The 27,442-nt window shown below is 46.0% G+C and overlaps 1 protein-coding gene across 1 annotated transcript; it reads right to left on the reverse strand.

The window, feature by feature from the left end:
• Positions 1 to 1,589: 1,589 nt before the first annotated feature.
• LOC136311139 (solute carrier family 40 member 1-like) lies at positions 1,590 to 26,103 on the reverse strand. The gene is made up of 10 exons (XM_066240372.1): positions 26,050 to 26,103; positions 25,342 to 25,447; positions 21,057 to 21,124; positions 16,956 to 17,115; positions 14,828 to 14,943; positions 14,249 to 14,375; positions 11,587 to 11,841; positions 9,051 to 9,761; positions 4,757 to 5,045; positions 1,590 to 2,942 (listed from the first exon to the last, which is right to left on the reverse strand). Exons 2-10 carry the CDS (start codon positions 25,439 to 25,441, stop codon positions 2,870 to 2,872), a joined length of 1,899 nt encoding a protein of 632 aa, XP_066096469.1. The 5' UTR covers positions 25,442 to 25,447; positions 26,050 to 26,103; the 3' UTR covers positions 1,590 to 2,869.
• Between the last annotated feature and the right edge of the window lie 1,339 nt (positions 26,104 to 27,442).

The raw sequence follows: 27,442 nt of genomic DNA on the forward strand, positions 1-27,442 counted from the left end.
TTCCTCCCCCTCTTCTCTCTCTCTCTGTCTCTCCTCTCTCTCTCTCTATCCTCCCTCTCCTCTGTAAAATGAATAAATAAATAAAAATTAAAAAATTTAAAAAAAAAAAAAAAGATTTGTCTGCGAGCCAGATGCAGCCATCAAAAGAGCCACATCTGGCTTGCGAGCCATAGGTTCCTGACCTCTGCTGTACGTAATAGGTCTATAATCTGCAGAGCATGTTGAGCCCCGTCCCATGACTGGGCGCCTCTAACAGCTGCATTGTGCCATCTTAACTACAACACCCTTCAAATGCCCCCGGTGGTTCCAGGTTTAGTACATTCCCTGCCCCATCTCCAAATCCCCTTCCCTGTACCATGGCAAAACAGTTGTCCAATAACTTAGTTAAGTAAAATAAGTCTAGCATCACCAAAGAAATTAGGATGAGGGGTGAAGCCAGTCCCACGGTTGTGCAGTCAGCTTGCTCCCCTTGGGACAGCACCTCCCTGCACACTGAGCAGAGCGAGAGCAGGAGTGGAAAGATCCCAACGTGGTTATTAAATGACCAGGCAGTTCTTCTGTGCTCAAGTGCCCTGAGAAGTGAAGCAAATTGACCTGAATGAAATGTTTTCAAAGAGGACTTAATCATTCCCATGGAGAAGCTTGGGCACAAAGATAATCTTCTATTCTATTATGACTATAAAAGAAAATGTGATTGAAATACACTTTTATGCTAATGGTTGTGATTTCATTGAAAATGTGAAATCTTTGAGAACTCCAGTCACGAACCTCCCCAGATGTGACTTGCCCAGTGTCACAGTTACACTATCGCTACATCAGTTTAGGTATTGAGTCTATCTGATTTCAAGAATGGGCATATCCCATTGTTGACAGGCACTCTACAGTGTTCTTCAGCCTTTGAGGACAAGTAGTAGTTTTTGTTTAGCAAATCTTTGTAGTTCAGGTGAATATTTCCAACTAAAGTATGTATATATTTATTGAGTTTCCTTAAAGCTTAAATATGTATATAACTTGGCAAACATTTACTGTGTTTCCCCTGTGTGTCCAGTTCTGGGATAGATGACCCCTGACTTGATGGAGTGTGCGCACTGTGACTCACCCCTATCGCTGACGCAAGATGAAGCCAGTCAGAATGGGCATCAGTCGACTTCTGTAATAGGGAATAATTTAACTAATTACCTGAGTGAGTATCTGAAAGATTCAAATGTTAGGACAAACTGTGAAGAGACTATTATATCTATTTATACACCACCACTATATTTGCAGAATGATTCTGAGATGGCTTATACACAAATGCTAACAATACAATAATTAGAAGAGGGAATAAATGCTCAGCAAAAAGAGCAGGAGTATGAAACAAGCCATTTGGCCTCGTGCTTTAGGCTTCTGCCAATTGAACTCTGAGCCTCGTAGGAGCCAGAGAAAAGAGCCAGTTGGCAATTCACAATTTGGCACTTGAAGTTTAAATGGAGGAGAAGGAAGGGGCAGGGTCACCTGCATTCTGGGCTCCTTAGAACCCAGGTGAGAAGATGCTTTTTCCTCCTCAGGATCTCAAGCACTTTGAAGGAAGAAGCAGAACAGAGAAGGTTGTCCAGATAACTAAATGGGATCTAGAGACAATGGAGACCGATGGACTGACTCTAGAGTAGTCAGGTCAGTGAGCCTTGTGGGGCTGGACCTACTCATAGCGATGGTCAAACCAAAGATAGAGATGGCATCTCTCGAGAGAAAAGCCACATTGAGATTGTGTGAAAACATAAACAGCCGGAGATGTGTTTGAAAGGTTTGGGTTTTTTATTTTGTACTCATGAAGGTTGCCTTTCCAAAATTCACCTTGTATTCATAAACTGAGAAGTCATGATTCCAATATTTTGTTAAAAAGTGAGTTATCACAATCTGGGACTCTGCTACCATGACAAGAAGGCCCCCTAGTGGAGTTTATCTGTTCTGCAAGGGACCCATTGTCTTACTTGAGGTACCTTCCACTGTTGCCAATTGCATTTCTAGAAGGACAGCTCCACATCAATCTGTTTCAGAGATAAACATAAAATCCAATCAAAATAGTTGCCATGAATTGTTCTAGAATGGTGTAGTTGATGGAACACAGCATAATACCATTGATTTTCCAGTTGGGCCAATGCCCTGGCATGTTACCCCCACTCTCTAAGGCAGAACAGAGCCCCCACTCTACCATTTATAGACGACCTCTTGTAGTGGAAAAAATGTGAAATTTTGGGAATCATCATAGAGTCCAAATTGCCTGCACTACAGTAGCCACTAGCCATGTGTGTCTAGTGAGCACTTGAAATGTGGCTAGTCTCAACTGACACGTACTGAGGTGTTAAAAGAAAAAAAAAATCAGCTTCAGAAGAATTAATGTTAAAAAAACAATGTAGCCTGACCAGGTGGTGGTGCAGTGGATAGAGCATCGGACAGGAACATGGAAGACCCAGGTTCGAGACCCTAAGGTTGCTGGCTTGCGCGTAAGCTCATCTGGTTTGAGCAAGGCTCACCAGCTTAAGCCCAAGGTCACTGGCTTGAGCAAGGGGTCACTTCCTCTGCTCTAGCCCCCGGTCAAGGCACATATAAGAAAGCAATCAAAGAACAACTAAGGTGCTGCAACGAAGAATTGATGCTTCTCATCTCTCTCCTTTCCTGTCTGTCTGTCCCTATCTATCCCTCTGTCTCTCTCTGTCTCTATCACACACAAAAAAAAATGTAAAATATTTCAATGTTATATTGATTATAAGTTAAACAATAATATTATGGATAAAATGTGTTAAATTAAATAGGTTATTGAAATTATATAAATGTGATTTGCATTATATTTCTGTTGGGCGGTGCTGGTCTAAAACATGAATCAAAATATTCATGAAGACATGCAGATAGTGGTTCCACAATCCAAGAGAGACAGTGATGTTGCTTTTTCTACTATACAAGACCTGGAGGAAAAGCAAAAGTAAAATTAGCACTTAAAATGCAGCAGTTAGAAATAGTAGCTATTTTTTTCACAGGCAGAAGGTGCAGATGGAGCCAGTGCTACTTGGAAGAACTGTCATAAATTCTACACTTAAGCTGCTAGTACTTCCGGGGATTTTAAATACAGGATTTGTTAGACAGTCTTTTGTTCTAAGACTACTCTGTGCAAGCACCGTGTGTTCATTAGAATAATCAAGGGCCAGTTGTAATGAAGATACAACCTCCTCAGTGAAGAATCCATATGATGAGCCGTCTTGGTCTCCTCACCTGTGTGTGTGTGTGTGTGTGTGTGTGTGTGTGTGGTTGTGTCTATAGTAATATAGTCTTCCAGGGATTTTTAATGAAAGGGGAAAGATTGAGGGAGGTAGCACTATAAATATTACTATAACTTAAAGTACATTTTTTAAAAACTACCTTAGGTTAAGCAAAATGTTCCACAACATCCTCTCTTTCTCTTTCTTTAGAGTTTTCTCTTAACTCTAAAAAGCAGGTCAGTATAAAATCCCCTTCTGCAGTTTCTTTACTACTGAGAATGACTTCCTATCATTCTGCCTTCTAACAACAGTCGATTCTTCCCTGAGGTCTCCCACTTCTCTTTAGTGATCCTTCAGAGAGGGTGGAGTGGGGGAGGCAATTCTGCACTCCTAGGGAGCATTTGGTAATGTCTGAAGACACTTTGGATTCCCACAGCTGGGTGGGGGGTTGCTACCGGCCTCTAGAGTCTAGAGGGTAGAGGCTGGAGATGCTGCAAAAAACCCTAACAGGCACAGGACAGCCTGCCCCCGCCCCCCTCTCCCCCCGCCAAAGGATCTCTGACCTGAACAGTGCAGAAACCCTTTCTAAGAAAATGCCATTCCCAACAACGCCAACCTGCTAAGGGGCTTCTGAATGTGCTACAGGCTGTTCCCAAAATGTGCCTCTCCCACACACAGAATGGTGCTCTGTACTCGGAGGCCCACTGGGGTTTAATTACGGGCCTCATTGTTCTCTTTTCTCAGTGAACTTCTACCTCACAGCATTTACAAAAGAGCAACCATTTATTTTAAGCAAAGAGCTATAAGGATTTTCTTCTAGGCTTCTCAAAAGCTAGTTTTTGTGGTGATTGTGATGGGCTACTTTTGAGTGGCCGGAAACTCAAACTAGTGTTCTTCTAAGTCTAGTCTTACTAGTCTTCTTTGAGCTGGTCAAAGTGGAGGTCTGAGGTTGACTGCTGAGGCGAAGCTCGCCCAGGTCTGCTGAGGGGCTGTCAGAACTCTGAACCCAGAACCCAGAAGCCACCCAAAGGGGGTCACCATGATCTACTCCTCCAACAAAGAGCTTCTGTGTGCAGGAAGGGCACTGGCCCATCAAAGGAACCTTCACAAACCAGCTCATACCCAAGGAACTGAGACCAAACATCACTGACCAAGCTCCACTTCTGATCTCAACACTGTCCAGAAGATTCTAACTTTAGAACCCGAAAACAGTAAAAACCTGGAAACATTGAATCATTATGTTAACAAAATTGAAGCAAACCCTTCAGGCTGTGTGGACTCTGAGCTCAGTTAGTGGACATGCCGTGAGTCTGATCCCATTCTAACCCTGGCTAGTATCCGTCACCCCAAAGATGGACTGAATACAGTTGATGCTATTGGAAAAAGGTGGCGGGCGACACAATTGCTCTCAAGCGCAGCAACCGTACCAGGTAGGGACCAGGAGCAATGCCGGGAAATCCCTGGGAACACCTGGAGACAGGCCAGTGTTACCAGAGCTCTGAGCAATGGGGGGCGCTGCCTACCTCTCGGTCAAGGGGTCTTTCTTCTCTGTCTTCTGAACAGGGGCATTTTTAATCTTACATTTTCTTGCGTAAAGAAAATACAGCACGTGCCCTGTGGTGACAAACAGAACGGAGAGGAAGACAAGCGCGCCAAACTGCTGCGGCCGCGGGGCCAGCATGACGAGGAGGAAGTGGATGAGGTCCATGAGGTAGTTCAGGGAGCACTGCACGCCGTTCACAGCCCCTCGCTGCGTTTCTGGAATGTTCTCCTGAAGAAGCTGAGTCACAGTGAGGTCAAAGGACCAGAGACCTACAAGGAAGCAGTAGAGCAGGGACAATAGACGTGAACAGGTGGCTGAGGCTTCGGTGGGAAGTCCAGCCCTCACCCTGACTGCCATTGTCGTGTTACCTACATGAACCTTTCTGTTCCTCAGTCTTCTCATCTGCAAAATGGGGATATTGAAGAGCACTATCTCCCTGGAGGATTACACGATAGAATACTGTGAAGTGTGTAGCATCATGCCTGGCCATCTGCATGGTAAGTATTGTCATAATTTGTGGTATCATAATTATCTTTTTGAATCACCATTACCACCATCATCACTAGGGACCAACAAAACTTCATTTTGGGTATATTTATGCCTTCCAGTACATTCCAAAAATGTTTAGGAAGCAGAGCAGGGTCTTGAGCTTCAGTCTAGTTCCGATTCCCGGGTTTTCCCCTTCACTCCTGGTCTAGCAGAGAAGGAGTCAGCCTCCTTGCTCCCCTGCGCCTCCCACCTTCAACCCATAAAGAGGCCAAATCTGCGTACACTTCAGAGGCAGCCTCGGGACCCGCCGTGAAGACATCCAAGAGGGCAGAAGCCACCCGTGGTGATGACCATGTTGTCTGTGAGTGACAGCACCTGCCCACCTGCCCGGGGATTTTGGCACCGGCCTGCACGGGCACCCACTCCCAGATGCCACCTGGTCAGCTGACCAGCCAGCAGGCCGTCTGGATTCCCTACGACCTAGTGCTCACGTTCAGGGGCCTCCTGGTCCCCTCTGCCTGATGCTGGGATTTAGTTCTGAACTCCGGGATTATTTGGAGCGAATGTGCTGGGCCTCCAGGGTCTGCAGGACCCTGACCAGGCTTGCTGGCCTAATGGGCTGCCCTTGCCACCCTGCTGGCCAGGCCACCCACCCTCTGGGCGGTCCTGATACGGCACGGCCTCTCAGTCTCCAGGGGCCCAGCCTGCCGAAGGCCTTGCCCCACACTGGACTGACCGAGAGCTCCCCTGTGAAGTCCGCGCCTGGCCCTTCGCACGCAGTGCCCACTGAGTCAGGCTGCAGGGCTACAGTGTGAAGCTCTCGGAGAAGCGTGGGCTCACTGTGCACTGACAGAGTTATTTCTAATCGGGGCACAAAGAGCTTCAGTTCTTAGACTTTGGAAAGCACTGACCGATGGGCAATGTGCCAAACTGTCTTGTAACCACAACGTTCTGGGACGTCGTTTCCATCAGAATGGACACGAGTATTCACTGAGCAAGTGCCTGGAGTGAGCCCTTGCTTGGGGAGACATGGTGGACACCAATGCAGGCCACTGCCGGTCCCAGGGAGAGGACCAGCCATCACGGCCACCAGGCCTGGCCTGCTGACCACACAAGCCAAGGCACAGTGCATCTTGGGTACTGGTGCTTCCAACACGTGCAATTTCAACAGCACACCAGCAACCCCAAGGTCACGTGTGCTGCTGCTGGAGGAACTGTACACGGCACTGGCTGGCACTGGGGGTGGGGGACCACACAGCACCCGGTTCACTCAGCACTGTGGCTCCCTCCATCTCGCTGTGCACACCACAGTCCGCCCTCACACAGTAAAGCCCGTGGAAACACCAAAACTGCAGCCAAAACAATAAAATGATGATGATGCCTAAAGATGAGAGTTAACATTGATGCTTTAACAAGTAGCTCCTGTGCTTGTGGAAGTTTTGTGCTGACCCCCTGGCCTGCAGGAACCCTGCCAGTGCCTCATCGGGACTTCGCTGACAGGTAGGCATGCTGACCCCCCGGCCTGAAGGAACCCTGCCAGTGCCTCACTGGGACTTCGCTGACAGGTAGGCATGCTGACCCCCCGGCCTGAAGGAACCCTGCCAGTGCCTCACCGGGACTTCGCTGACAGGTAGGCATGCTGACCCCCCGGCCTGAAGGAACCCTGCCAGTGCCTCACCGGGACTTCGCTGACAGGTAGGCGTGCTGACCCCCCGGCCTGCAGGAACCCTGCTAGTGCCTCATCGGGACTTCGCTGACAGGTAGGCATGCTGACCCCCCGGCCTGCAGGAACCCTGCTAGTGCCTCATCGGGACTTCGCTGACAGGTAGGCATGCTGACCCCCCGGCCTGCAGGAACCCTGCTAGTGCCTCATCGGGACTTCGCTGACAGGTAGGCATGCTGACCCCCCGGCCTGCAGGAACCCTGCTAGTGCCTCATCGGGACTTCGCTGACAGGTAGGCATGCTGACCCCCGGCCTGCAGGAACCCTGCTAGTGCCTCATCGGGACTTCGCTGACAGGTAGGCGTGGTTGTCGCCATCCCACCTCACAGGGAGGGAACCAGGAGCGCGGAGCGCTCGGGTAACCTGCCAGCATCATCAGGCTGTGGCTCCAATCCTGAGCTGTCTCCCTCACGAATGTGCAGAGTGCTCTGTGCCTCTGGCCTCCTTATTTGGGGTCAGCAGAAAGAACTGCTATTGCAATAGAGAAAAGCCCGGCGTTTCTCTGTTCCTGCATGCTTTTCTGGACGGTCGGCGTTGACGATGAACTTTCACGTTTTCCAGATGTGATCGTTTCCTTTGTGGCAGGAAGAGTCAGGTCACCTGGAGACAGGAGTCACTGGTGGAGTTTTTCTCTTCTTGCTTTTGAATTAAATACTTGATTATCATAATATAATGTGAATTGCAGAAATTTTAAATGGCAAATCTGCTCTCAGCTGTTGGCGTAAAGGTTGGACATGCACACCAAATGCCCTAATAAAAGATAACGCACCCATCAGGTACTACGTTTAAAATATTTTAGAGGTTAGGCAATCTCCAGGTGAAGGCACGGGTTTCCAAATCAGCTAGTTGGAATTAAGAAGTTTTTTTTTTTCTTCTGCATACACATTATGTCAGCCTGTGATTAGATAACCTCTTAAATTGGACCTGCAGAACTTTCATTTTCCCTCTCCCAATATTCCAAAGCTTCTGTGGACCAAGAGGTTCTGGGTGCTCATGGCAGGAATCAGGAACACATCACCCCAACCCTGTGCTCCCACCCACCGGGGGCCTAGAGGTGAGAAGGAGAATCAAGCCCCAGGACGGAGGGAGCTGGCTGGAGCCTGGAGCCTGGAGCCGGGAGCCGAGGTGAGGCCCGCGGCGGAGGCAGGCAGGGTGCTTGCTGGATGAGTGAGGAAGACACACTGGGCTTCTGATCCACTACTTTCAGCAGCACAATCTCCACTCGCCCATTTCTGACGAGGAAGCTGGGCACCTGCTGGCTCTGAGCTGTGGTCTCTGAGAGGCTTGGAAGGTGGTAACTTAAATCAGATATGTCCTCGCTGCCAGCTATGATGACGTATGGTTGGCGGCAGAGTTCAGAAACCAGTTCTTGGGCCAACAAGCTTGTAGACCCTTGAAGTTAGGCGCTGTGTCCCTGGGAAGGGGTTCCCTCGCCCTCCACGATGCAGTTAAAGAAAGTCTTGGCCCCCCTAGCAAGCTGCCCCCGTCCCCCTGCCCCCGTCTGAATTCCACAGAGAAAGGATCCAAGTCAAAATACTCCTTTAATGTAGATGCCACCCACAGCATTTACATGCCTGACACCCGGGAAATACCTGTTTTCACTGCCCCAAGTCTCCACGTTTTCACACTTCTGCCTTTGCGCAACTGTCTGCCTCTCCGGAACACGCTCCCTTCTCCACGGCACCTGTCTAGCTTGCCCTTCAGGGATCTCTTAATCGTGCCTCCTTCTAGGAATGTTTTTCGAATCCTTAAAATAAGATTGGGTGTCCCTCCTCCATGCTCCCAACTCTTATGTCCTTCCCTAACAGCTCCTATCACGTTGTAGTGTTGACAGTTGTTGACTACGCAGGGGTTTCCCGTGCCACGGAGGTAACACCTTGTCTGATTCAACCGCTCTCATAACCCCAGTGTCACATAACAGATTCTTAACTTGTCACATAACGGATTTTCAGTGAATGAATGATGAAGATATACAATGACACAATGGTGAGACCATCAAATGCTTCTAAGGTTACTTAGCAACACCACAGCCTGCAAAATCCCGTACCACACACACTGCTCACCAATTCTTGCCAGGATCACGCCCGAGAAGAGCAAGATGATGGAAATGTAAGACTCAGGATGCTTGGGGTCCGGCTCGCCTTCAAACAGAACCATGCTATTGGTCCAGTGGATAGAGGAGCGGTCGGGGAGGATGGGTTGGTTCATATTCCTTTCGAAGGAATAAGCACGGGCCGGGTCCTCTGTTAGCACTTCGCGGCTTGAGGACAAGTGGTTGCTTAACGGAAGAGAGGAAACAGCCAGATCAAAAGGGCTGCCAGGAGCAAAGACGGAAAACACACAGAGCGTCAGACAACCTATGTGGAGCCAGCTGGATATGACTCCCGTGGTGACCAAGCCATAGTGCCCCCTGAGCCTGGTGAAGAGAAGCGTGCCCATCAGGCCGGACAGAGCCGAAAGGGCCGTGAGGACGCTAAGCAGAGAGCCTCCGATCCCTTGGGTGTAGGCGTAGCCGGTGGTGATGCAGTCGAACCCCAGCACCGTCATGTAGAGGAAGGCCAAGCCCAAGCCGGCCAGGAAGACCGTCTGCCTGCAGTAGGCGTCCCAGCCCTCTCGGCACCTGCGCAGCAGCCCTTGTGTGTTTTGAAGACAGAGGGCGAACCCTGTGGTTGTGGCCTGCTCTCCTTCAATGTTAGTCCTGTGGTCCTTTGGCTTTTCCAAAGTTTTGGGCTTGTTGAAGAATCCATCAGTGGTTTCCCAAGAGTCCATTTCACCTAAAATAAAATTCACGTAAATTTTATCTCAGTGCCCTGCCCAAATGCCCTCAGCCCATTCCCAGCTTCATCTGCTTCTTAGCTGGGCAATTCCTGTGTGCACCGATGGCCTCCTATCCCAGGCACCTGTGTCTCTGTCTGAGGGTCTCTCCAGCCACAGGGACATAAGGCCAGGCTCTGCGTCACAGAAGTCAATGGCGCTGGCCACAACCCTGGACTGATGAGTTACAAGCCTTGGTGGAGAAACACCCAGTTTCCTTGGCCCTGTGTGGGAGACAGTTCGGAGGTACAGCCCACACAGTGTCTGAGGGCCCCAGGGGGAATGAGCCCGCCCTCGGTGGTAATACACGCATTAATACACTAATGGCTTTCCTCCCGTCCCCTCTCTGTGCTTCCTGAGATCACCTTACAAAAGATTAGTTTCCACCCCAAATCCTTGTCTCAAGGACGGCTCCGGAGAAAACCCAAACTAAGACACATGGGGAAGCGTGGAAGACGGCAGCTGACAGGAGAGGAGGACACAGGGAGGGTTCGCGCGCTTGAGACATGGGGACAAACTTGGGGACAGTGACGGCTCTTCCCTTTGGGTGTTTTTTCCGAAGAAGACAGACACTCATGCAAAGAGAATGATAAATACCTTTCAGTCTTCCAGCATAAAACAGACAATGATGGTGAACAAAATTTTTAAAAATATATAACCATTTGAAAGAGGTATTTAGCACAAACTAAGACAAGCTCTGAAAAGGACTAGAGGGGCCAAAAAGGGCTGTGAAGGCAGGAGAGAGGGTCAGGCGAGCCAAACTCATTCTTGCCCAAGAACTGGGGGAAAGTTAAAGCTCTTCTTTATAGAAAAGTTACTGCCAGAGCAGGTTTTTTTAAAAGAGGTTTTAAAAGCCAGCTAGCATTGACTGCGATTCTACTATATGCCAGGAAGCGAAGTGGGGCTTTATACAGATATTATCCTGTTTAATTGTCACAACATGCTCTAGCTCAGCTCTGTTACCATTATTCCTCCTTTACAGACAGTGTGACACAGGAATTTTGAATAAACTTCCCACATATGGTCACACAGCTAATAAGTGAAGAATATAGCTCTATCTATTTTCTATCTATCTAACCATCCACCCATCCACCCATTCATTCGTCATCTAAATAGGAATATCTATCTCTGTAAGTACATGCACTTTATTCATGCAATGAGATCTGATGGGCTGTAACTTGCAAAACAACTTTAGAGGAAAAAGAATAATTATGAGAAATTCCGTTAGAAAAACTAAAGTCAGAAGCAATGCCTAGGCTGTGTTGGACCAGATGAGCAACATTGTCAATAGCTAGGGAAGAGTTCTCATCTTGGAAGAATAAGATCATATTTATTGACAGGTCCTCCTTCTTCCCATTCTCTCCCCAATGTTAGAGAATTTCTGATTAAAAAAGAAAAAAACATGGCTGACGGCAGTGTCCTGACTGAAGGGCAGCCAATACTCCCTAACATAGCTGTCTCTAGCTTACCATCTTTAGGGAGGATGGTTTTGAGTGAGACAGGCAAGAATGATCTGCCCCCAGGACCACGGGCTGGATTGTGCAGGTTGGTGGGGGTGCCCCTGCTATTAGGGTCTCTCTTGGAGCTGTGCAGCGCCCAGCCTGTGCCAGGGCTTATCTTCCCCCACCAATGAGATATCAGTCCCATCTGGAGCCTTCTCATTTCTCGTATATTTGCAGACACAATGTTGACAATTACGATCAGACACAAGTTCTGGAAAGAAGAAATGAAACACTGATACAAAGGAGAACAAAAGAACAAAAGCCGTCTCTGCGTTTGCATTACCTTGAACGTTCACAGCCTCGCGTTGCCTTTCTAGGAAGTGCCCCCCTACTTCTTGCTGGGATTTTACAGCCAGTTGGGGAACTAGTTGGTAAACCCTGGACAGAAACAGAAACTCTACAAGAAGTGAAACCACATTCCATCCAAGGATGAAACCACAACCGATCACATGAGATGCCCAAGTCATCACCTGGCCCACAGACAGGGGAGCAAATATATTGATGATCTGGTCCAGCCTTCGGACTGCTGCGTTCATCCCTGTAAGTGAGAGGAAGGGAACACTGCAAGTCATTGGATCAGTCCTTCCTTCTGGTCAATCATGTCATGCATTTGCTAGATTTGCTGCTACGCAGGCACCGGGTGAACGATGGTGAAAACAGGAAAGATTCTTTTCAGTCTAACTATAAATTAATCATAGGATTTGCAACCCATAAGAGGCCTTCAAGATCAGTTGTTGGAATCTGAACCATTAACAGATGTGTAAACTGAGGACTGGAGACACTAGGTTTTTTTGGACCTGAATATTTCAATTTCTGTCTCGGCACTCTTTCTTATCACACCCTATTATCTTAACAACAATGATACTATTAACAGACATTATTATGACCAGCATGTAGGCATGAGAGGTGGAACAAATGGAGATGAGGGACAGAATTGGTTGAATACGTCCTCTGGGCCAGGCACATAGTTCTAAGCCTTCTCCATATATTCTTCTCACTTAATCCTTACAACTCTAAGAAGTTAACAGTATCTCCCTTTTACGGACTAGGAAACTGAGGCACAAAAAGTGAAATTATTTGCTCAAGGTCACTTGGTGGAGCTGAGATTTAAACCCGGGCAGTCTGACTCTTTAACTATTCTACCACAACTGAAAAATATATTTAAAAGGTCATTTTTAAAATTATAATGAGCCTCAAACCAGAATCAGTGCTGTATTTTAGATCTCTTTAAAATGAATTAACATAGATTAGAAAGGTTTTCTTTTACCCAGAGGCAGAATACACTTTCAACACTGTGTTACTTGGCTTTTATCCACATAGCTGTTTTATTTTGGATGGTGTTATTTAAGCCACACAACATCCAAATAAGCGTAGTTTAAAAGAAAGCATGATTATTAGGGGCTTCCGCTCTTTGTAAGAAGTACATTCTAACAGCCTCTTCCATAATACCTTCCTTTATCTTGGCTATCAACACTCATGAACACTGTCTCGCTGAGAGTACCCACTGCACAAATATAGGATAGCACAAGATCCCCAGCTTTAGTCTGGCAGTTTGAATATATCACAAGGTGAATGATCCAAGTTTTATAAACAAAAGAAAAAACAAGGAAGATGCCAGATTCTTCCACTCAGCTCCATTACTGAAAAAAATTGTACCTCTCACTGTTAGATAAGTGAAGATCAACAGTCACATTTTGGAATGAATTTTGGGGCAGGGAGTGGAAGCTTATTACTGGCCAGAATTTAAATTTCTTTTTTTTCTTTTTTTTTACAGAGACAGAGAGTCAGAGAGAGGGACAGACAGACAGGAACGGAGAGAGATGAGAAGCATCAATCATTAGTTTTTCATTGCAACACCTTGTTGTTCATTGATTGCTTTCTCATATGTGCCTTGACCGCGGGCCTTCAGCAGACCGAGTAACCCCTTGTTCGAGCCAGCAACCTTGGGTCCAAGTTGGTGAGCTTTGCTCAAGCCAGACGAGCCCACGCTCAAGCTGGCGACCTCGGGGTCTCAAACCTGGGTCCTCCACATCCCAGTCTGACGCTCCATCCACTGTGTCACCGCCTGGTCAGGCGAATTTAAATATATTTTATTTATTTTTATTTATTTATTTATTTATTTATTTTTCTGAAGTTGGAAACAGGGAGGCAGTCAGACAGACTCCCGCATGCGCCCGACAGGGATCCACCCGGAATGCCCACCAGGAGGCGATGCTCTGCCCATCTGGGGCGTTGCTCTGTTGCGGCCAGAGCCACTCTAGCGCCTGAGGCAGAGGCCACAGAGCCATCCCCAGTGCCTGGGCCAACTTTGCTCCAATGGAGCCTTGGCTGCGGGAGGGGAAGAGAGAGACAGAGAGGAAGGAGAGGGGGAGGGGTGGAGAAGCAGATGGGCGCTTCTCCTGTGTGCCCTGGCCGGGAATTGAACCCGGGACTCCTGCACTCCAGGCCAACGCTCTACCACTGAGCAACCAGCCAGGGTCTAAATATCTTTTAATGCACTTATTTTCTAGGAACTTCTCTAATGTATTGTAAGGGGCTTCTCTCCCAGAAGTACAGTTTATATATCCCTTAATAATAATATCATTCATTTCTGAAGGGCTCCCTACGTGCAAATATAGTGCCAAGTGCTTTACAAATCCTGCAGGTCACAGAATTCCTCTCAAAGCTGAGCTGGGGGAAGGCAGAAGGGAGTCCTCATGATCTCTCCCATTCTGTGGATGAGGAAAGTAAGGTCTAGAGAAGTAACTTGCAGCTGGTAAGCGCCAGAGCTGGTGCTAGCTGGATCCATATCTATGGCTGTTTGACTCCAGGTACCCTTCCTCTTAAAGGCTGCGTCACTGCCTCTCTGAGCCCTGACTGGCTGGCTCATCACCGGTGCTCACTGAGCCAGACCTACTTTTCAGTCGCGTTCAAGGCCCTGTGACGCCTAGAGTGGCACAGCTCACCAGCCAGCTGGCCTCTGTTGTCACCTGTGAGGCTCACAATCCAGTCCCTCTGAATGGTGATGGTCAGTGCCGTGCTGGCCAGGTTTGCCAAAGCTGCCAAGGTCATCACGGCTGCATAGCAGGCCACCTACAGAAGGAGAGGAAAGGGAGTTTGGGACCCAAGAGTGGGCCCCCTCAGCCCATGGTGCTACATACTGTTATTTATCTGACAGTGCGAGGAACATCTAAACGAACACACAAAAAAAAACCTTTGAGAGAAAGGTTCAATGTTGGTTTGGAGCCAAACTCTATTGTGTTGATTGTAAGCCTTTTCTCCCCACCCCGCCCCGTCAACACCGCATCCGGTGCTAGTTTGTACGTTGCAGACAGAGACTCTGCTGTTCTATTGACTTCGTGTCTGTGGAATTCAGGCTCTGATTCACAAATTAGGGGGTGAGGGGGACAGTGGCAAAAGATTATCCAGATCCCTAGCCAGTGAGCAGGGAGGGCTGGCTGCACGGAGCTGACTCAGTGAAGGGCGCTCGTGTCCTGTCTCTGACACCCAGTCTCCCGGAGCGAGTGGGAGACGGGGACACTCACGGTGAGCCAGCCGGGCCAGATCTGCTCCATCTCCCTTCGGTAGGAGAACACGAGCATCAGGACGACACAGCAGGCGGTGACAGAGGCATTCTGAGTGAAGAGCGAGGCGTGAGCAACTGCAGATAGAAACAACGTTTACTCTTGGTTTTAAGAGATGGGTTGCTGCGACCTCGTCTGATGCGGAGTTTAACTGCATTTGACCAAACTGCTGTGCCAACCTCGGTTATTGTTTCCAGCAGTAATTGCAGGCTTGGGAGGCGGCAAAGAGCACACTTGCGGGCTCACTGGAGGCAATGTCTTTGCAACCAAAAGAAAAGAAAGAAAAAACAAGCTGGGCTGTGCAAGTAAATGGAAAACATACTTTGAGAGAAAGATGATATGAAAAGCAGGATACTGGATAAATCAAAGAACTTAGAATTTTCTTTTTTCTTTTCTTTTCTTTTTTTTTTTTTTTTTTTTTTTTGCATTTTTCTGAAGCTGGAAACAGGGAGAGACAGTCAGACAGACTCCCGCATGCGCCCGACCGGGATCCACCCGGCACGCCCACCATAGGGCGACGCTCTGCCCACCAGGGGGCGATGCTCTGCCCATCCTGGGCATCGCCATGTTGCGACCAGAGCCACTCTAGCGCCTGAGGCAGAGGCCACAGAGCCATCCCCAGCGCCCGGGCCATCTTTGCTCCAATGGAGCCTTGGCTGCAGGAGGGGAAGAGAGAGACAGAGAGGAAAGCGCGGCGGAGGGGTGGAGAAGCAAATGGGCGCTTCTCCTGTGTGCCCTGGCCGGGAATCGAATGTTTTTTTTTGTTGTTGTTTTTTCCCCTGTGGCTATCTACTAGCTACCTTAGATGGATAAAAAGCTGCTGTTGAATAGAATTCCTATTTTTTTTTATTTTTTTATTTTTTTATTTTATTTTTTTTTTTTCTGAAGCTGGAAACAGGGAGAGACAGTCAGACAGACTCTCGCATGCGCCCGACCGGGATCCACCCGGCACGCCCACCAGGGGCGATGCTCTGCCCACCAGGGGGCGATGCTCTGCCCCTCCGGGGCATCGCTCTGTCGCGACCAGAGCCACTCTAGCGCCTGGGGCAGAGGCCACAGAGCCATCCCCAGCGCCCGGGCCATCTTTGCTCCAATGGAGCCTCGGCTGCGGGAGGGGAAGAGAGAGACAGAGAGGAAGGCGCGGCGGAGGGGTGGAGAAGCAAATGGGCGCTTCTCCTGTGTGCCCTGGCCGGGAATCAAACCCGGGTCCTCCGCACGCTAGGCCGACGCTCTACCGCTGAGCCAACCGGCCAGGGCCTCTTTTTTTTTTTTTTTGAAAGGAGAGAGAGGGAGAGAGAGAGAGAGAGAGAGAGAGAGAGAAGGGGGGAGGAGCAGGAAGCATCAACTCTCATATGTGCCTTGATCAGGCAAGCCCAGGGTTTTGAACCGGCGACCTCAGCATTTCCAGGTTGATGCTTTACCCACTGCGCCACCACAGGTCAGGCAGAACTTAGAATTTTCTACTGCTCTGTCACAATCTTCTGGATTTCATCTGTGACTGAGGTTGGTAGAGCCTATAATCAGTACTCCAGAGTTTGAGTAAGCTAGCCCTTCAGAGGGCATGGCTTTACAGAATACCTTTCCAAGCCTCCTAGGTGGACCAAGAACAATCACATTGACAAGTAATCAAGAGTAGGAAAAACTTAGAAATTTTTATATTCTTATTGGGGAAAAGAGTATTCAAAAGCTATGAGAGCCAAAAGCTAAAAGGAGATCTACGTAAGTCTCCAGATATTAATTCCTAGTCTAGACAGACTACCTGGTACAAAGATATCTTTGACACATAGAAATTGCCTTTCATAAAAATAGCACGAGCATCTTAGACAAAGGTAATACCAGGATCTCTTAAATTCATGTTTTCAGGAGTGTAATATTAAAAATCTGTGATGGGTAAGAATCTAAAAATGACATTAGAATATGTTAAATGTAGATGTATACACCAAACTGTGTAAGTCTTTCTAGTTTTTAAAAGTTGTGTGCTGTTGCTACTACGGTCATCTCTGTATTTTATTTCACTAAATAAACCCAAAGAGCAAGTGAGATCATAATTCACCACATCATTGTATATGCCATAGACAAGAGGATTTACCTTTATTTCTTGGTTTCCTGTCAATCCAATCACCAATTAAGACCCCAAATATTAATACAGATCCAGCCACAACTAGGCCAAACACTGCTGTTAGAAGAAGGTTGTGTCCATACAGTTCTGTCAGGAACACGGACATGGCAAAGCGCCACATCCGGTCTCCCTGCAAGGCAGCAGAGCAAAGCATGTGTCAGTCATTGACCTAAACGGTGGGACGAAGTTAAAAACCAGAAAGATGCATTTCACCCAAAGGACATGTAATACACAAGATTTAAAGCTAGAGTATCAAAATTATACTGTTATGCAGTACAACTATATTTTTTTCACATTTTTATTTATTCATTTTTTTAGAGAAAGGAGACACAGAGAGAAAGAGACAGAGAGAAGAAAGAGATAGAAAGAACAGAGGGAGGAGCAGGAAGCATCAACTCCCATATGTGCCTTGACCAGGCAAGCCTGTGGTTTCGAATCGGCAACCTCAGCGTTCCAGGTCGACGCCTTTACCCACTGCGCCACACCAGGTCAGGCCCAACTATATATTTTTAAATATAATATACTTTAAAAAGCTGGACAGGACTGGCCTGACCAGGTGGTGGCACAGTGGATAGAGCATCGGACTGGGATGCAGAGGACCCAGGTTCAAGACCCCGAGCTCGCCAGCTTGAGCATTGGCTCATCTGGTTTGAGCAAAAGCCCACCAGCTTGAACCCAATGTCACTGGCTCCAGCAAGGGGTTGCTCGGTCTGCTGGAGGCCCACGGTCAAGGCACATATGAGAGAGCAATCAATGAACAGCTAAGGTGTTGCAACGCGCAATGAAAAACTAATGATTGATGCTTCTCATCTCTCTCCGTTTCTGTCTGTCTGTCCCTGTCTATCCCTCTCTCTGACTCCCTCTCTGTCTCTGTAAAAAATAAATAAATAAAAATTAAAAAAAAAAAAAGAATCAGTTTCTAAAAGCTGGACAGGATATATTTTCAAATCTTGAAAGCACCAAAAAGCTAAGAAGCCTGTGAAAACATATCAGATTAATACTTGCAAGAACATGAGAACCCCAAGAAGGAAGTCCAAGTTACCCAGGGATACCTGCTGATTCAGAAAAAAATGGCTATGGAACAAAACTCCAGTTCTGGTGGCTTCGGAAAGTCAGGTGATAGAACACATGCCCACCAAAAATGGGGGCAGAGACAATATAGTTTCCACTTTAAGCTGAGGTCCCATGTTAATCCACCCTCAGGGAACTATGGGAAACTACAAGCAAGCCTCCTACAGGTTGTAGCCCAGCTTTTCCTCATCCAGATGAGTTCAGAACTCTCAAGCTTTGAACTTGGAATAAGCAGGTCCCAATGGCTAGTGTCCACTATGCATCTGGTAGAGAAGCCAATTAAAATCCTCTCTAAAGGAGGAATCTATCATTTTAGGTTTCAAAATACTCCTGTAACAATTTTAAAATACAATGTCCAACACACAAAAGATAAACAATCATACAAGGATATGAAGCACCATAAGCAAGATCTATACTAAGTAACAGACAATAAAAACAGACCCACTGAAGGCCCTGGCCGGTTGGCTCAGTGGTAGAACGTTGGCCTGGCGTGCAGAAGTCCCGGGTTCGATTTCCGGCCAGGGCACACAGGAGAAGCGCCCATCTGCTTCCCCACCCCTCCCCCCCTCCTTCCTCTCTGTCTCTCTCTTCCCTTCCCACAGCGAGGCTCCATTGGAGCAAAGATGGCCCAGGCGCTGGGGATGGCTCCTTGGCGCTGGAGTGGCTCTGGTTGCAACAGAGCGACGCCCCGGAGGGGCAGAGCATCGCCCCCTGATGGGAAGAGCATCGCCCCCTGGTGGGCGTGCTGGGTGGATCCCGGTCGGGCGCATGCGGGAGTCTGTCTGTCTCTCCCCGTTTCCAGCTTCAGAAAAATACAAACAAACAAACAAACAAACAAACAAAAAAAGACCCACTGAGATGTCAGATATTTAAATGATCGGCCATAGGCTGTAAAATAATAATGCTTGCTATGTTTAAGGAAACAAATGCCAAGTCTGACAATCTGAGCAGGGAATAGGAAACTATACAAAGTGATATCAGCAGTTAAAAAAAACCCAACAAAGTCAGAATTCTAGGACTGAAAAATAAATCAATAGAAATTATAAATTTTAAATTTAATTGATAAGTTCAATAGAGATTATAACTAAAGAAAAATCAGTTAGCTATAGATGTGTCTCTAGAAAAACCCACAATAAAACACAGAAAAACAAATTGAGGTAAAAGATGATGAAAAAGGAGAAAGAAAAAAGTCCGGGCCAGATAGCTCGGTTAGAGCATTGGCCTGAAGCACGAAGGTTGTCAGTTTGATCCACCATCAGGGCACATATAGGAATGGATCAATGTTCCTCTCTTTCTTCCCCCTTTCCTCTCTGGCTAAAATCAATAAATTTTAAAAATATTTTTTTTTAAAGGAGAAAAAATATATGATGAAGCAGATAAATAGAAAACATACAGTAACACTGTAGATTTTGCTTAAATATATCATTAATTATTATTAAGTATAAATGAATTACATGTTCTTGTTAAAAGATAAATATTGACAAGTTGGATTTAAAAATGCAACTAGATGTTGTTTGTAAGAGACATTTAAAAAGAATAAGAAAAAAGTAAAAGGAAGGAATGATATACTATGCATACACTATCCAAAAAGAATATGTGTCACTAAGTTGTTACCAGGCAAAATAAACTTTAAGGCCAAAAAATGCATTCTTTGAAATAAAGAGGATTATTTCATAATGATAAAGGCTCAATTCATCAGGGAGATAAAAAAAATTCTATATACAAAAGCTCAAAATCTGATTCAGAAATGTCTAGAATTAAAAGAAGAAATAGACAATCACTGCAGGAGATTTTAATGTGTCACCTCTCTCTTGGTATTGATAGAAGAAGCAAAAAATAGTATATATTAAATATATGTTTATATGTATTTTATATATTATATGTGTGTGTGTCCTACTTAAAGTTTACATAAAAAAACACTGTATCCAACCACGTCAAAATACATATGGTTTTTAAGCACATGAAACATTTGGAGAAATTGACCAGAAAATGGATCATAGACCAAATCTTAATTTCAAAATATTGAACCATACAGCAGATGTCCTCTAACTTCAAGGCAATTAAGCTAGAAATCAGTTAGAATAAAATCAGAAATTCCTTATCTGTCTGTAAGTTAAGGAATACATTTCTAGATAATTCACGGGTCAAACTAGCAATCACAAAGGAAATTATAGAATATTTTTAGCAAAGCCTATCAAAACTTGTCAGATGCAGCTTAAAGAGAAATTATGCTCTTAAATATGTATATTAGAAAGGAAAGTCTGAATCCATACAGATAGGAGCTTAGTTTCTACATGAAGAAGTTAGAAAAGGAACAGAAAATTAAATCCAAAGGAAACAAAAAGAATAATAAAAGTAAGAGAAGAAATGAACCAGAAAAATGAAGATACAATAGAAAGGCTCAATAAAGCCAAAACCTGGCTCTTTGGGAAAACTAATAAAACAAAGGGTGGTCTATCAGACAATGAAATACAACACAGCAACACAAGCAGGAAACCAGCAGCTGCAGCGGCACGGGAATCACCACACAACGCCGAGGAAAAGAAGCGAGACAACAGAATGTGTGAGTTTGGATTCCATTAATAGAAAGTTCATACTAAACCTGAACGAAACTCATCTAAATGATACAATTGAGGGATGCCTATCACACTGGAAACGCTATAAAGAACAGCAAGGAAGCGGATGCCGTAAAAACAAGGCTCCTGGTTGCTTTCTGTTGGAGAGGAAGGGAAAGGGTTGAGAAGGGCCCCAGGAGGGACTTCTTGGGTGCTGGCTACATCTTAGTTTTTCACTGGGGTGGTGGTTGCATGGCATTCCCTTTATAATTATTTAATACAATTATGTCTGGTACATATTTGTTTTATGCACTTTATTTGTGCTATCATTAGTCATTCAAGAACATTTTAAACAAAAATGTACGCACATTCCGCATCAGGTATTTGTCTGTCACAGTCCTCTTAACCATCCAAAATACATCACTTTCATTTTGATTCATCTTACCCATATTGATAAGGCACAGCTGACGTAAATCAAAAATCTTGGGCTCATGAGGTAGATCAAAGTTGCTCCTAAAACACATAGATACAAATGATAAATGTTATCAAATAGTAAAAGTGTATATAACTATTTAAAGCAAATTTTGCCAGTTAGCTCAGAGAAAGTAAAATCCTGGCTAAGAAGTCCTCTGGAACCCAACAGGTAGTGTAAGGCACCGAGGAAGGACATCAAAGTTGGGACATACCATCTCTCACCTACTCCAAAGCTGGAAGACTCGTGTCCTGGGTCATTCACACCTGGGGAGAGATCACAGCTGCGGAGAGATCACCAACCCTGTGACCTCTCCCCAGGCACTGTCTCATCCTCTACCACCCCAGCAATGGCTGAGGCGCCAGGGTTCTGCTGCCCACATCACACCTGAGCACTGGACACATCTTCCAGTGGCGGGCACTGCACTGAAGAGCAGGGTGGTCGGCTGGCACAACAGCCTGCTCCAGGCCAGCTCCACCGGCCCCCAGCTGGTATCAAGAGATGCTTGGGAGCTGGCTTCTCACATTGGGACTTCCCTGGGTGCCTCCCGGACTTCCAGCCAGCCTCACCAGGGGACAGGGTCTGGCCAGGGGGATGTCACCCCACCTCGGCTGATCTCATTTCAAATTTTTTCACTAACTTAAACTATACCCCCGCCCTCACTGTACTTTTTCCTGACAATAACTTTCCCAACTATCCTGACTTCTCTTCTAAAATCTTTCTCACTCTTGCTCTGAGCTGATGGCCTTGTTTGCTACGTCACTGAAGAGATATAAAAGCAATAGGAGAGAACTTTTTTGAGTTCCCATCATAGCACCTACCAACCTGTCCACACCTGTGCCCTGCCGCCCCTCCTGTTCCTACGGGTGCCTGTCCACACTCCCAGCAAAGTCTACTCCTCACCACATCTCTCTCCCCTTCTCTAGGGTACTGACCCTTAAAACAAAAGTACTGTATCCTTATTATATTAAGGTTAAATCAAAAGGAAATATTTCATATAAAACTTTGGGAAAGGCCCTGGCCGGTTGGCTCAGTGGTGGAGCGTCGGCCTGGCGTGCGGAGGTCCCGGGTTCGATTCCCGGCCAGGGCACAGAGGAGAGGCGCCCATCTGCTTCTCTACCCCTCCCCTTCTCCTTCCTCTCTGTCTCTCTCTTCCCCTCCTGCGGCTGAGGCTCCATTGGAGTGGGGATGGCCCGGGCGCTGGGGATGGCTCCTTGGCCTCTGCCTCAGGCGCTAGAGTGGCTCTGGTTGCAACAGAGTGACACCCCAGAGGGGCAGAGCATCGCCCCCTGGTGGGCGTGCTGGGTGGATCCCTGTCGGGCGCATGCGGGAGTCTGTCTGACTGTCTCTCCCCATTTCCGGCTTCAAAAAAATACAGAAAAAAAAATTGGGGAAAAATCACTTAAAAATACTTATCCTGAGGGTTACATCTAAATTTGGAAACAGAACAGTCGCCTGGCTTCTATCAGCAATAGGAGAGCACTGCAGGGAGTCACTGCAGGGAGATAGGAGACCAGCAACGGGCTACAGGTCCAGCCACAGTGAGATACACAGTGAGATACTTCGGGAGTCTGATAGACCTTTTTGACAGAGAAGAGAAGGGGAGTTCTTGGGCCTGTTCCAAGCCACTCCTGCAGCAAAGCCTCTGTGTAGTGATCAACGTCATAATCAGTCACATCCCAGAGGTTACCCAGAAACAAGGGAAAGCTAGCCGTGATATATTTGAGCACAATGCCAGCCATCAACACCAAATGCTAAAGCATCAGACGAATGGGCCATTGTGGGGGTAAGAGACTGCTGGACACTCAGAGGCCTTCTGAGACCCAGCCAGGCTATTCTAGACCTTCCAGGGACACATGTCTGTGGCTCCCAGTGATTTTTAGTTGGTGATTATTGGTTTAGAAATTCATTCCAATACTTCTACAGTAAGTGTGTGGCATTTTTAGGATTTCTAAAAGATAGTCTACTCTTGGACCAAGGGATAAGGCAGGGAACATAATTGGGGGAAACTCTAATTATGACTATTACTTGTTGTGATCAATAATTAGCTTTCATTTAAAGAGCCCAGATATTGAGTGTTCAATTATACGGCCTCACACAAGTTGGGGAGAAAATAGAAATCAAAACAGTTGCTGAAAGCTTTTTGTTTTCTTGTTCTTTATTAAGTCTGATGACTCAGACTGGATTTGGGATTTTTGTAACAGACAGGCACATTCTTCTTGCATAAATGAGAGAACATGTAACCCATCTTGCATCGAGTTCACTCAATCAACAATAATGATTAGTGGTATATATTCTGTTCTGCTGTCTATCAAAATAAGGACCATCTGCAAAAGCAAACTGTTTATTAAATGTATTACCAAACTTGAAAGTGAAACAAAAGATAGCTCTCATGGTTAAAATGTTTCTATTTCACTGGGCTAAAGAGATCATGTGCAGGAAGACAAGCAAGTCCCTTTTCCGGTACCATCTATCTGTTAAACAATCCTCACGATATATATAGTGGGGGATGAATTTTTGCTTTAGTTTCATTTAAAATCATTTCTGTTACTTAGTAAAAACAGAACCATTTCCCCTTCAGAGAAAAAGGGCATCTGTTTAGCAAATGGAAAGTAGCTGCCATTTTCCCTTTCTCTTGTTTAACAGGACATCGATTTGGTTCAGAGACAGTGCACCCACAGCCCAAGGGGATGAAGCATGAAGGGAGTAAGCCACTCTGACGCCATTTCCCAGACCCCCTGTGGCTAGGATTAGCCTCTGACTGTTCTAACCACTGGGACATGAGCAGAAAAGTCTCCTACGGGCTTCTGAGAGAGATTCTGCTCTTTGAGAAAAGAGGCAAGTGCCAGAGAAGAGCTTGCTTTGACTGTCCCCCACCCACCCCCTCGACTTCAAATGTGGCCATGATGCCCAGAGCTGCAGCAGCTGCCTTGTACTCGTGAATTGACAGCTTCAGGAGCCAATCGGCTGAGGGTGACAAGGCAGATGGGCAGAATAAGTCAGGTTTTTAGTGGCATCACTGAGTTGCTGAACTAACCCTGACTCAGTAACTCCTAGACTTCCCTTTAGTAAGTAATAAATGTTAATGTTTCAGGTCTTGTCTTTTACTTGTAGCCAGAAACATTTCCAACTGATAAGACAGACCTTTATTACTGATTCAATGACTGTCAAGTTTAGCTATACCCACTAGCTAAACTTGACTATTACTAATATTTACCACGTTTGCTCTATTTCTGTACATATATTGTCCACATACATTGAAAATAGATTGTAGACATAATACTTCAGCCCTTCAGCACGTATCTTTTAAAAATAAGCCCACTTCCCTTCATGACCACAATACCATTATCCCTCCTAAAAATATTACTCATTCTCTGACATTATCTGAGAGCAGCTGATCCTTACTTAATTTCCCCTTTTGTCCCTCAAATGTCCCTTTGTGGTTGGAGAAAACTTCTATTTAAATGGTGCCAGAGGGACTTGGGATTTTGTTTTACTTTTTCTTCTTCATTTAGGAAAATAATAAAAAGATTCGCCATTCCCTCTTTCTATAACAACCGAGTTTTATTCTCCAGCTTCGGCGCCCAGGAGAGCCCCTGGGAAGATGTGAACCAAACTTTGGAGTTAGGATTGCAACAAATCACCTAAGAGCCTCAGGCACATACCTTTCAGAAAGTATTCCCATTGGAAACTTTTTTGAGATTGATCTCGTGGTGTACTAATGCTCTTTTCAATTAGACAGCAAGGCGAGGGACTGAGAACGTTTATTGTGGAGTAAAACTTTTCTAGTTTGGGGACCTAACTGTATCCCTCCTCCCCCAAAGGTCCTACACATCCCACTCCATAATTTTCATACAACGGTCTGAAAAAAAAATAAATAGAACATGACATTTTTTAGCCATAGCTGTGGTCATTATAACACTAATTGTGTATTTGAAATTGTTAACACACTTTATAAACATAGCTAGGAAAATTAAGATGCAGCTACACTTTGGAAGAGAGGTGGGAAAACAAAGTTAATTGTTTTGTGACATTTAAATTACTGAAATCAATTTAAATTTTTGCAGAACCTTGCTATGTAAAAGGACAAATATTGCTCGATTGTCTTTGCTTTTTTTAAAACCTCTCGTTTTACTTAATTAAAACCACGATGCTCAGAGGAACTGTGCAATTTCGGGTTGATGAGGTGAACGAACAACCATGGGCCCCCTTTCTCCAGTAAGCGTCGTCGGAGAGAAATGTCTAACCAGAGACTCACCTAAATGACTCTTTTCTCTCTTCATTCTCTTGGTGCTTGCAATTTTACCCTGCTTTTCCTCATTTCCAAAAGTTGCAGTGTCATTTAATTCTCCCACCATTACTACCTGCGAGAAGAAAAAGATTTCAAATAAAAAAAATGCACTTAAACTATTGTAGTATGGTCATAAACTGGGAAAACTCAGAGTGTTTTAACATACTGCCAACTGGATTCCTCTAAACCCATTACTATTTTATTTATTTCAATTGCAGAAAGTTAATTGCATAGTCTAGTATAAGGGTTTTATTGCAAGTGAATAAAGTCATAGCAATTGCTGTTGACAGAGGCCTATTATTAATGCTCAAAGCCCATTATTCTGGGGGGACACATTCAGCCAGCTCTAATCAGAGACACAAATTTTTCACCCACAAAAAAAAAAATGGTTAAAGACACGTTTTGACTAAATTATCTGTGTTGCCATTCAACCCCGAAACAATGGTGCAAGTAATCTGTCTTCTTTAACATGTTATTTTTCCCACTTTAATTTTTCAAGAGGGCAGATTCATTACACTTGGTATAACTGAATGAATGCAAGTCATAAATAAAAGCTCCATTATGTTTCACAAATAGATATCCCTGAGAAGCAAATGGCTTGTTTCTGCAAATGAATATTTTACTTCTCCAGAGAGTTAAAACAAGGCATTTTTCAAACGTTAACATTTTGCTTACCGAACAAAGACAGCAGGAGGGCTTGGGTCTTTCACTGGACTCCCAGCGGCCGGCCGGCCGTATGGACAGAGGAATTTCCAGCAGTGCGCGCACGGCCTCTGAACCGCACACGGGCATTGCTACCACCACGGCCGCTTTGTGTGGAAAGTGCTGGAGGGGCAATGTTCCCTGTGGACTGCAGAGAGAGAGGCCAGCATTTTCTGCCACCCGTGACCTCCCAGCACAATATGCTCAGGTGGGGGCCCCGCTGGGCCTATAGGTTGCAGTCATGGGAGGAGCAGACGTGTCACCTCGCTTGTCTCAGTTTGGACAAGGACAAGAGATGTCCAAATCACCCTTCGTACAAACCGAGGCCACGTGCAGGAAGACTGGTTAGGATTCTTAAAGAAGAACATTTTACTTGGTGCTTTGAAATATGTCAGCAATCACTTATAGGCAAACAAGAGCTGGGTCTCTGAGGAATTAAGTGGTATCGTGCCCGGATCACCTTCATGCTTAGTGCCCCGTAGGGCCGTGGCTCCTCAGGCCTTTCCAGGGCAGGGCTGCCCAGCGCCTTCCTCTGACTCCCTCGGGCTCTGAAGCACCGATGCTCATATCTGCTGCCTCATTCCTTCGGGGAACTGTGCCACCCGGATCCTGAACAGATGACATCCTACTAAAGGTTAACGCCAAGCAAAAGTTCTGGGCTGGTCCTCCTGGGTGGATTGGCCTTTCTCTCCAAGAGCGATGCAACCTAACCAAAAGGACTCCATTTTCTCCTGGGAGGAAGGGGTGGGGGTGCTGGGGACATTTCCAGTTCTTTGGTACCTAACATGATGGATAACAGTTAGTGGCAGCTGTGGCCCAGCAAAATCTTTTTTTTTTTTTTTCTGTCATAAAACCTTAGAGCATTGAGTCAAGAAATCCTTGAGGGCCTGATTCACTTCAGTAATGATCTAAACTCTTTCTTGGCCAGATTACAGGCTCGGATTCTCGAGACTGCCTGCACAGTTAGTCCATACAGCTTGTGCGCACTTAATGGCACAGTTAGCAGGGACATTTAAGACAACAAGGCTTTTACTTTATAAATATTCTGCCGAAGAACGCCAAAGTGCTATCCTGAAAGCATTCAATTTGACACATTCCAGATAAATTATTTAAATTTTGCTGCAGATGCTTCCGCCTAAAATAAATGGCTTTGTTTGCAGAAACCTGTATGGTACCATACACTTGTCAAAGCCCCCTGCCCATCTGAAAGGGCTGTAGTCCTTGGAAATGGGGAGCCCAGCAGAGAGGCCCGCAGGCTGGCAGGGTGTGACATACCCGGTGAGGGCAGGCCTCACGGCTGCTGTATTCACCACCCTATCTCAGGTCCCAGACACAGGGCTGGGCACACAGCACTCAAAAAATGAGC

This window comes from Saccopteryx bilineata, chromosome 7 (genome assembly GCF_036850765.1).
Source record: "Saccopteryx bilineata isolate mSacBil1 chromosome 7, mSacBil1_pri_phased_curated, whole genome shotgun sequence".
In the NCBI taxonomy this organism is placed as follows: domain Eukaryota; kingdom Metazoa; phylum Chordata; class Mammalia; order Chiroptera; family Emballonuridae; genus Saccopteryx; species Saccopteryx bilineata.